Genomic DNA, 12,101 nt, shown 5'->3' with positions numbered 1-12,101 from the left:
AGTCCTGGAGACTCAGACTCACTAAATTATTATTTGAATTTTGTGTCATTAAATAAACTCAGAGTTCAGAGCACAAGAGCAGATGGCCTTCTGATTTTTAAAAAGCTACCAAATATTTAACTTCTATACTCTGCTTTTTGAACGTTTAAAACCTAAACCCTAGAACCAGAAATACCACTACCATGCATCAGTATTTCAAGAAGACTGCTAGAAAAGCGAGATCTGAGATACCAGAAAAGATGTTCAAAGACACAGTCCCGTGAAAGAGAGAGAGAAAGAATAAAGAGAGAAAGGGAGGGAAGGAGGAAGGAAAGAAGGAAGGAAGGAAGGAAGACGGGTGGGGAGGGAGGGAGAGGACAAAGGAAAATAGTTCGCCCCAGCTTCTTGTGATATGGGGAGAACTTTCAGTCCAGTCCCCTGGATCTCAAGGACCCCCTGCCTCAAATAATATGACCTGAGTCATCTAACAAATGGCTGTGCTTCCCAAAGGAGAGGCCCTTGCTTCCTGAGCCTTGGTCATGTGGCTATGCAAAGGCTAAGGCAGTAGGATCGTCTCTGGAAGGTTATGAGAATCCAGAGAAGGCCCTGACCCTCCTTTTCATCAGTAGTGGAGCAGTCCCAATATGACCTGCAGAGGAACCAATTTATCAAAAAGAGAGGACTCGTAAGGTGTTTTTTCTGAGGCAGCACGGTGTAGTTAAAGTCATGGCAGACCAGAAACCAGAAATCTTGTGGTTAATTCCCAGGTTTATCTGGGACTTCAGGCAAATCATAGCCTCTCTGAACCTCAGCTGTGATATGTCCTGCTAACCCACAAAGCCACAAAGTTCTTTGGAAGATCAAATTAGCCTGCGCACGTAAAAGCGCTTTGAAAACGATAAGGTTTTATACAAAATGTTCGAAACAAAAATCTCAGAGTTCAATCCCCTTCCTGTACAGGTTACCTTTTATCTAACATCGCTTCTATCCACAAACTAGAAGAATTATACACAAGGCAACTAAGATTATTTCTCTCTGTTTCAGTACTTGAAAGACACAGTAACGTTTTAGATTGATTCTCCAAGCAGAATCCAGTCATTTAGACCAAATAAAAGGTGTAACAACAACAACTTGAGTATTCGGATCTCCAAACCCAATGTTTAATCATTTCCAAGCATTGTCCCAGCAGGTGGCTATGGCCCTCCATCAGTGAGATAGATCAGTAGCATGTTTTGCCTACAGCTCCAAGCCAACGCTTAGTCAATGACCGACAGGCAAGACTCTCACACCTAGAAATTAACTTCTAATAATATTCAGCCCAAATAAACTTCCCAAACTGGCCCCTTGCTTCTCGCCTTATCTCGGTTGATCCTCAAGTTCTGTTTAGCCTCTCTACATGTTCCTTTTCCACGTCCTAATTCTCCCCGCACTGCACACACATGGCCGAGGACAACCCTTCTGGGATTCCCTACCCTGATGAGTAGCAGCGCCAACTATCCAGTTTCCCAAGCCAAAACCAGGATGTACCAAGTCCAAAAGCTCCAGCTTCCTAAGGATATCCTGAATCTTCCCTCTTTTCTCCTCTTTCACTTCCACGCCTCGGGACACCACCATCTGTTGCTGAGATCCCTGAGACAGGCTTATAACCCTTCCAGCTTAGCTCCTTCTTCCACCTTCTCCACATGCAGATGTGACATGCCTCCCCTAGGGGTGACACATTAATGGTTTCCCACTGCTCTAGGATGAAGTCCAAATTCCTTATGATACCTTCAAAGACCTCCATTTATCTTCCTTTCCCACTTCCCACCTTATGCTATATACCAGCCATATTTAACTGCTTCCAGGCCCTCAAATGTAACTTCACATGTGCTGATCCTTTTGCCTGGAACATTCTTTACTGTTTCTCTTCTCTGAGATAATTCTTACTCATATTCATGTCTCAGCTGAAACATCTCTTTCTCCAGGAAGCCTTTTCTGACCATCCCTTAGACAAAATTAGGAGTCCTTCCCTCATGTTTCAACAGACTCTGGTCTGGTCTGCATTTATTTCCTTATCAGAGAGAGCACCTACGTATCACATCTTATTGAGTGAGTTGCTCAACTGTCCCCATTGAACTGCTGTAAATTCCATGATGACACAGGCCAGGTTTATCTTGCTTACCGTGTATCTCAGCACTAAGCCAGTGCCTGACACACAGTTGGTGTTCAATGAATATTTTTAAATGTATGAATGAGTAAATCAGCATAAACTTTTCATCTGTTTTTCCAGTTGAATAACATTCTTGAAACCTGAATTAACATTTAGTAGGGACAAATTTCTTTTGAAATGCACTAAAAGGAATATACACAATACTCATATCAAGCATAACATGAAAACAGAGAGGCATCTGTTCACTGAAATGAGAGGCTAAAGTGTTTCAAAAGTAAATCATTCATGTGAAATTTTCATGGTCTATGACAGAGGTTGAAAAGGGAGGATAATAAGTCAATATTCAAGAAGAAAAACGATTATGATTCCCTTATGTATAAGAAAAACGCATTCTTAACCCCAAGTGGCTTCTGAGAACCATTTATCAAAATCCATTTCAGGTTAATTAAAGTGAAAGTGTGTTACCTTGTCAGAGTGATCTGGAAGGAAGTGTAGCCAGCAATGAATGAAGCCAACCTGGTGAGGCTCTGCTTTCCCGATCCACCCACCCCGACCAAGAGGGCATTTCCCCGGGGAGTACGAATGACACGTGAGATCTAGAATATGAAACAGAAAAAGCATGTATCATTTAATGTGCAAATATTTCACTTTTTTCCTATTTATTCAACACAGGCATACCTAGGAGATATTGCAGGTTCAGTTCCATACCACCATAATAAAACAAATATTGCAATAAAGCAAGTTTTTGGTTTCCCGGTACACATAAAGTTATGTTTACACTATCTATTAATTTTGCAATAGCATTATGTCTAAAAAAACAATGTACATACCTTAATTGAAAAATACTTTATTGCTAAAAAATGCTACCCATCATCTGAGCCTTCAGTGAGTGATAATCTTTTTGCTGGTAGAGGGTTTGAAGTATTGTGAGAATTACCAAAACATGACACAGCGAAACGAAGTGAGCAAAAGTTGGAAAAATGGCACCAATAGACTTGCTTGACACAGGGTAGCCACAAACCTTCAATTTGTAAAAAATTGCATATTTGCTAAGTGCATTAAAGCAAAGGGCAAGAAAATACGGTATGCCTGTATAAGCATTTTAGAAGCTGTACATGTCTTAGGATCAGAATAGAAAGATACTGGTTGGACTAATGAAGGCATTTCTGAAATATAACAGTGTTTAAGAAGTATTGGACAGGGTGGGGAGCGGGGCGTGTGCCTTTAGGAAACTAGGATAGGAGGAGACCAGTAGAGAAAAGTCATCAGACAGCCCAGACTGTGGCTTGCTCTGGGTTTTCAAGGAGAGAAATAAAGGGGACTTTGAGGTTTCCTTTTAGTTTGCCAATCTACTTCAGTAGGATAGGAAAAAGAACAGAAATTTCAAAACAATGTGTATCCTTGGAACACAGAACACAAGGTTAATTAGAGTATCCTCCACATTTGAAAACTAACATAGTTTAAATAGAAGGCAAGAAATTTTCTAAAATATGGCATAGATGATGGAATTTAAAAAGAAGAAAATAAGCATAAACACTCTTCTTATTATTTGGCAAAGATAGTGATACCTAAGGTATCTACTAAGTGATTATGGGTAGACCAGAAGTCCACTCTATGCCAGTCAGTAGCCCCAGACCATTCCAAGTCATATTTGTGGCAAAAGTCCATGATTCTTTGGCTTTATTTGTATTTGATAAACTACTTTCACCGTCAGGTCTCCAACCCCACCTAAAGGGGATTCGCTGTAGAATTCTCTTGGATGCATTTTTCACCTTATGTGATGACTGTCTTTCCCTCCGAACTGCAGTTTGAGCCTGCAGTTTTGCTGTAATGCCAGGTTTTCTCTAAACTAATGATAGAAAGCTATCTGGGGGCTGAAAAAGGATCACTTCTCTGGTGCTGGCAGAAGCCTTCTGGCACAAACTCGGCTCTGCATTCTGACAAGGTTTTGTTAAACATCCTTTTTCAGGATTCCCTCCACTGGCAGGGGCTATACCCTATTCCTACTGGGACTACCACTGCTTTTGGATTATATCCCCCAATTTAGTGTGAGCCCTTGGAAATGGAGACCATTTTTTTGTTGTGGACCTAAGAACCTGGTCCACCAGTCCCGGTGAGATTAGTAAGTGATATGCTCTGCTATTCCAGCCTCCTACTCATCCTATCCATGTGATGCTCTCCTAAGTTGCTATAGGCAGGGGAGGAGTGGTACTGGCAAGAATTCTTAGGATTTTGCCAGTGTCTATTCCTACTCTTTCCCTGGTGTTACTTCAAGAGGCATAGATAGATAAGACAGGTAAGAAGCTACTGCAGGCCATCCTAGAATCGTCTGTGTTGTTTCTTGGTTAACTTTTTCAAAATATATAACTTTTTTCATAAACCATTTCCTTTAGTTGATGCTGGTGAATATATTAGGGTTTTAAATAATTGTTGTTAATCAAGTATAAGGAACTTTCATCCCAACACCTTTTCCTGAAACTGGGCTTAGGTGTTAAACTAAAGTTTTCCATTCCCAGTTTCTAGCACATGAGAAGTCCTTAAAACATATTTGACAAATGATCATATATAAACAAATAGAAGACTTTAAAAGCAGACTCAAAAAACTCATAATCTAGTTAAAAACAGAAACTATAAGAGAAAACACAGTCAAGTGAGAACTTCAAATGGGACTATCCTGTCCTATTATCTATAGATTGTAACATACGGATACTCATTTTTTAATTTCTTTAGCAAATATTTTAAAACTTAATAATGCCCATCCTGCCTTACAGGTGCTCACATCCCGAGAGACCTATTAATAGAAACATGCAATAATGCCCCATGGTGAATGCTGGGGTGGATAGGAATGATGGCAACTGGAAAGAATGCAAAGGAAACAACACTGCTTGTGAAGGCGAGTCTTAGGTGTGGAGCTGGAATTTGATCTAGATCTTGAACGATAACTAGAAGTTTATGATGCAAAGAAAATGGCACACTGGGAGGAAGTGAGCTAAATTTTAAGAAGAGGGAATGGGATGCACAAAGTCTCAGAATCAGCAAAAGGCCTGAGGTTTCCTCATAGGGATGGGAACTTCAGTACCAGGTATGGAAATATCAGGAAATAAGGTGCAAAGCGTTGTTTAGGGCCATACTGGGGACTTGGTTAAATTCTAAACCTATTTATCAAGCATCACAAGTGTGCCTGTCTCAGCAATACTCCATCCTGTGAATATGAAGGGGAATAAAGTGGGTGCCTGCCCTCACAGAGCTTACAGTCTGGCAGAAAAGACAAATACAAACAAATAAATTCTATACAACACAACACCTGCTGGGAATGCAGCATTGATGAGGTGCTCTGGAATCAGGATGTGTTTAAGCACAAGCAGTTGATTTTTCTGGGTTACACCCTAAGCAGAGCACCACGCACAAGGGGTAGAGTGGTAGGCAAGGACTAGATCATGAAAAACAATACACACCATGATTTGAACTTTAACCAAAGAGGCAAAAGAGATATCGCGGAGTTATTCTTGGTTTTAAAAGAAAGTTGTTATTTTGATTAAGAAAGGAACTAAGAAACACACTTGGTTTCAGATCACATCCTGTTTTGCTGCAGCTTTCATCTTCAATCCTGTCTTCTTGGCTTCTATCATGTCTTATAACTAGGTCACATATTTCAAGGCTCACACCCACATGACAGAGTTTGGATGTAACTGTACACAGAAAGCAAGAGTATAGAAGAGAGGGTTGGCCTAGAAAACAGTGAGGAATGTAGCATTTTAGCTCAGAAACTCCAATCATAGATTCTTTGGCCAATCCCAGAGCAGGTACACTAGAGACTCAGAGTGAGGGAAAACACAGTCAAGGACCTGTACTGAGGCACACATGCCTTTAATGTCATACCCAAAGTGAAGAAATGCATCATCTGTGCTGCAAAACCCAGAAAAAAAAACATTTCTAACGAACATCCTCAAGCACAAGACTAACATAAATAACCTCATTTCAATTTAAGCTGTTATGGAATCCCAAGCCAATCAGATTTTGTCTCCATAGACACTTAGTCATGAAGTTGCCTTTGATATTATTTATTTAGAAAATGTTATACTTTTTGTCTTCTTCCTTTTAATCATTAAATATGATAGTATCTCCATTCTTCCTTTTGATTTTTAGTCAACTATAAATTAGGAGCTAATTTCAAAATGTTATTTATATTTGGCTTTGGAAGAACATTTGCGCTCATAATTCAGTAGGTATCTCAGACTCTGAGAATTCAGTTTCCAAGCTAAGTGTCCTCATGCTGGGGACATCCAACCTCAGAACACACTCTCTGTTTTCCTCCTTCTCCCTGACTTAGTCTGGCCTCCTCAATTTTCAGAGGGAGAGTTGACTAAGTAACCTCTAAAGCCCTCTCCAGTTCTAAGGTTTTGTAATTATTAGAGGTGACAACTTGTGAGTATGAGGTTGTTCCTCATGGTTAAGCCTAAGTAATGGGAAACAGCCTCAAATTGTCTTCGTTCTAATTAAAAGGATGTAGTCTGAAAAAATAACTGACATCAATAAAGTGAGAATATCAACGACGAACTTTAAATGGCATTATCTCCCACCATCAATAAATTAGATCATGTAAGTTATCAAGTAAATAATATATTTTACTTCTAACCTTTGAGGGGCAATCATTACTGTGATTGGAAATTGTAATGACTCATATGACAAAGTAGAAAGGCAACTGTACTTTCCTGGTGGATTTCATTGTAACAGAATTTTCATCCCAACTCAAAATCAACTGTTTATGCACTATTTTTAATTATTATTTCTAATTGTGGTAAAATACACACAACATAAAGTTTACCATCTTAAGCATTTTTAAGAGTATAGTCCAGTGGCATTAAGTACATCCATATTGTTGTGCAGCCATCACCACCATCCATCTCCAGGACTCTTCATCTTGCAAAAATAAAACTGTACCATTAAACGTTCCTCATTCACCTCCCCTCAGCCCCCAGCAACCACCATTCTTTCTGTCTCTATGAAGTGACTACTCTAGGGACCTCATATAAGTGGAATCATACAGTATTTGTGGGTTTGTGACTGGTTTATTTCACTTAGCATAATGTCCTCAAAACTAATGTACTATTTTTTATAGTTATCCTTTGCATTATGCAAAATATAAGCAGACTTTGTGCCTGTGCTTTGAACTCAGATGCCAACCACATTCATTCTATGTAGTGAAAACACTGAGCTGGAAACAGTATAGCCACAGTGAATAAAATTATCATATCACACATTTGAAGTACACCTGCTCTGATTTTAAACCTATAGGTGTGACATGTTGCATTCAGTTCAGAAATTAAATTGGAATATAGCATTGGGTTTATTTTTAAACTGAATTTTCTCCTAGAAGAAGAAAGTGAAAGAGGAGGGAAAAAATTCTGGAGTAAAGACAAGTGTCTGTCATTCTGCGGGGTGCTACCGGGCGTGGCCACTGACCTTGACTAAGTGGACCATCGCATCTGCAAAGAACACCAAATCCATGCCAGCGCCACGGATGCTCTCGTTATAGAGCTGCAGGAACATATTCAAACGATCCTTCAGCTGATCAAAAGATTCAACTGGCTCATAAATTTTGGGCATCTCAGTATCAGCCTCCTCAGATGTTTCACCTGGGGTTGGGGAAGAAAAATCAATTAAGTTTCTTCAAATCACTGGACTTTACCACTTCCTTCAACCTAAATTAATACACTCATAGCTCTACAGTTTAGCACTGAATAATACTGATTTTTATCCAAATGTCAGAGTATGAATTTTTAGAAAAGAAAAGAAAGCACACAGTAGTCAAAGCATTAGAACGTTTGTGATCATATGCAGTCTTAATTCTTAAATGTATAGAAAAGGTCAATTTCAAATAATGTCATATACATTGAATTTAATTTGAATCCATAATAGACCATTGGCATGTCAAGGATCTTCCCAGAGATATTTGCTAATGAAGATTGAAAAAGTAGGGATTTAATGTCAAAATCAGCAAGAGAAATCAAAAATTAAATTATTTTTAATAAGAATAAAAAGAAAAAGGTCACTGCATTTGCTTAGGGAAATTTTATGAGTCAGAAATTTTAAGTTAGTGGTGAGAATAGAAGTGAATTTGGGGGAATGGAGGTGAAGGGTAGAGATAAAATGGAAACAATGATTTCCTAAATAAATAAACATTGAGTTATCTCACTGGGAAAAGTATTAAAATCACTAAACTTTTTTTAAAAATTAGAAACACATAACATACCAGCTTAATACTTTTCCAACTTTGACTATAAAGCATAATGCCAAAGAAAAAGCTAAATTGGGCATAGGTAAATTCACTATCAGTTAACATCAGTTGAATATACTGATACAGTAACAACCCAGAAATTCACTGGGTACTAGAAGAGTGAGTGGATCTTCCAAATCTAATAGTACATAATTACTTTCAATTGACCCTGTCCTAATATAAAGTATTTTAACCTTTTTATGACAAAGCAAGGAAATTGATTTAACATAATTATTAGGATTGGTCCATTTGCAAAGCTCCCACTAATTGAATTTCAATAGTCACTTCTTTATTTCATAGATGTTCATTTCAAGCTTTGACAAAGTGCTTTGAAGTCACTGAAAGGTTCTGTGCTTCCCTCTAGACTCATTCACCCCATCCCCAACCAAACTCCCCACCTCCAGCCCCCGCCCCACAATGCTGCAGTTGCGCTTTGCTCCTAGAAAACCGTAATCTAGTTACTTATCCTTCTGAACTAGAGGAAATAAAATACATAAATTCTAATTACCTTGTAAATTCTCTTACCTTTACATGATTTTTGGATGTGGGGGGCCTGATTGAAAATAAACTGTATCAGCTTCTTTTTGTGGAAGGATCAGTCCAACTGCATAGCCAGCAATAAACCTCCCTTTGCAATTGTCACTCAGAAACTTAACAGATCACATACATCCTTATCTAATCTAGTAAGGGGCTGCCTGGTCATTTTCAATCATTTAGAAGATATAAATAGCATGTGTTTAAACATGCCTCTTTGAATATGAAAATTAACTTAAAATTCCTCCTCAGTATTAGAAGAGGTTTCTAAATGAAAGAAAAATATTCTACTTAAGCTCAGTTATTTCTGAAGGAAAAAAATAATTGGAGCCCCACCTCTTTTCATAAGTAATATATCTCAATTTTTTATGGAACCATAACCACAAAATCTTCCCTCAACATCACCCACCTCTTTCTAATTGTATTCAACAGCCCTCTCAGAGGATGTGAGGTTTTTCTTGTTATTTTCAGCACCTGGAATACTCGAGTAATAATTATCATAGTTTTGCTATGTTTCATCTGGCAGTGAGTACAAGCCACGGACTGCCCAAGCCATCCACAGATAACATTTCATTTATTCCCCACAGTGCCCCATGACTCATATATTAATATTTCTATTTTTATAAATGAGGAGAATGAGGTTCAAGAAAGTTCAGAGACTTGCCCAGGTAATGTGTGGGAGATCCCTTCCTTAAACCTACCTCTATGTGACAGCTGTAAGTCTTTAGCACTGTCTTCTGCCATAGTATGCCTCCCAAATCTACCTTAATATCCAAGACTGCTGTGCATTAAAATGATTAATCTTTGAACTCCATCAGTATGCATTTATCTACTCATTCTGTATTTATTGAGCACCTAATATGTGCCAGGCTTGTCTCAGTAAAGTTTACTAAACAGAAATTCAACATCCCTGAACTGAACTTGTCTTCAGATATCACTTTTGGGAATTTCAAATTCTGCTTCAATAGTTTACCTGTAGCTTCAGGTGCATCCCTCAAGAAATCCACAAAATAAGTGTCAATTCCGCAATTCACCAAGAGTTTTTTCTCTTCACCAAACTCCTCCTCCACCAAGTTTACTAAAGTCATATCAAACCAGGTCACATCATCAGACACCGTGAAACGATCGGCTATAACACGTTTACACTCATGCTTCCACAGCCTTAACAGTTCCTGTCAAAAGCATCATTAAAATGTGTTATTAATTCCCATTAAGCCGGAGTTGGGAATTCAAGTGGACGATATCACAGAGCAGCATCCTTCCTGATTTAAGATACTACATTTTAAAAAGTTAAGATTAACACTACTGGTTTCCTTTTAATGTGAACAACAGCTTTGGGAGCACATTAGAAACAAAATCCTAGACTAATGGTTTTCATTTGGTGTGTTATGACCAAAAAAGGACATTTTGGGGTTGTCAAAATGACGTGGGAGATGTTACTGCCATTTGTACAGGGGATACAAGGATATAAAACATGCTTTGCACAGTCTTAGTATACAACAAATTGTTCATGAATATAACTGTCCTATTAAAAATAAATAAAATAAGTTAAAATGTACTTAACTTCATTTCAAATTGGTCTCATTCAAGTATAGTAAATAGAGAGTAGTGTATATTCCTTTTCAGCCTTTAAATTAAAACAAAAACATTCCTAGACAAAATACTAAATCACTCTGAACAACCAACAAACTAATACTCTACATAAAAGTCTTATGTTTGTGATCAATTAGTCTGTTTGGATAAGACACCTACATTCATGTGGCCAGAGCATAATATAAAAAGTTGCATATAGGGCTTCCCTGGTGGCGCAGTGATTGAGAGTCCGCCTGCCGATGCAGGGGACACGGGTTCGTGACCCAGTCCGGGAAGATCCCACATGCCACGGAGCGGCTGGGCCCATGAGCCATGGCCACTGAGCCTGCGCATCCGGAGCCTGTGCTCCGCAACAGGAGAGGCCACAGCAGTGAGAGGCCCACATACCGCAAAAAAAAAAAAAAAAAGTTGCATATAAACAACTCTCATGTATGCAACTGAGATCATTACAAAGATATATTTACTTAACACAGTGTGAAGGAAATTTATGGCAAAAATCTGGATTATCTGCATAAAGCAATCACCTAGTCTAGATAATCCAGGACCCAAAATTAACTGGAAGTTGAGAGAATTAATTGCTCAATATACCTGTTCCTATAGCAAGCATAACAAATGTTTGTCTAAGCTAATTATTTAATACGAAACACTGGTGGAAATTTCTTACCTTGGTAACGTTTTGCAAGTTAGAAGGCTTTTAAGCCATTATATTACTAATGATCAAATGTTCTTTGGTGGCCAGAAAATAAAATTTTAGTAAAATATATTTAATGATTCACTTATGACAAAAGTTCATGACAAACCAATTGCTAGACCAGTTTATGCTGATTTTAAATAAGCACCAAAAAATGGCTACACAAAAAGTAATTTTGGAAGACTGCATTCCACAACACTATTCATTTGTCAATAACTCTGAGGGAAAAAAATCAAGTTAACATGTTCACTGCTGTTAAAATGACTCCCCAATTCTCTGTAACGAGGAGACTGAGTTTTCCCCAAAACGTCCTCTTGCAGTCAGTCAGTGTGGTTACCTATTTTGTGAGCATCTGAGGCAAAGCTGAGTTTTTTTTAATAGTCCACATTGGATGTGTCTAGTGACAGTTTGGTTGATATCTCAACTTTTTTGGTGCGTTTAAGTGGAGAAGTCCCCTAAAACCTATTTGCTTAACTACAACCTTGGTTCCATAAAAGGATGGAAAAACAGGCTGATGTTGCCTTAGCCTTATGCTTTGGCAAAAAAAGGCATACTGCATTTTTACATACTACATACTTTACAATTTTACATATTACATACATACTGCATTTTACGTACTAGAATTCCCTTTTAGTTCGAAGAGCATTCTTATAATGCTAGGAACTCTTTTATTCGAGCGTACGTACGAACGCTCATTTTTCTGTCAAATGAACTTTCTACTCTTCTGTCTCTTTTCAGTTTTACCAATATATGTATTTCTTTTAGTACATCAAGTTATATGGGAAAGAAAGATCATGGATGATTAACAACAAAATGGTTTCATTCTTCAATTTTGAAAGTTTATTTATAAAGATAATTACTTTTTAAAGTTAAAATGT

At 38.1% G+C, this 12,101-nt stretch overlaps 1 protein-coding gene across 1 annotated transcript in view; it reads right to left on the bottom strand.

Annotated features, from left to right (window-relative positions):
* DNAH5 (dynein axonemal heavy chain 5) overlaps positions 1 to 12,101 on the bottom strand; it is a gene marked incomplete at both ends in the record, with an annotated part of 214,130 nt that overhangs the window by 77,941 nt on the left and 124,088 nt on the right. The window contains 3 exons of the mRNA XM_082837242.1: positions 2,594 to 2,724; positions 7,592 to 7,764; positions 9,913 to 10,111. Of these exons, the coding sequence (XP_082693368.1) occupies positions 2,594 to 2,724; positions 7,592 to 7,764; positions 9,913 to 10,111 (503 nt within the window). The remainder of the gene's footprint in view (positions 1 to 2,593; positions 2,725 to 7,591; positions 7,765 to 9,912; positions 10,112 to 12,101) is intronic.

Source organism: Leucopleurus acutus, assembly GCF_964270905.1.
Source record: "Leucopleurus acutus genome assembly, chromosome: 3".
Taxonomy (NCBI): Eukaryota; Metazoa; Chordata; class Mammalia; order Artiodactyla; family Delphinidae; genus Leucopleurus; species Leucopleurus acutus.
The sequence above is the reverse complement of the archived record's forward strand: the minus strand, read 5'-3'. Positions and strand labels throughout refer to the sequence as shown.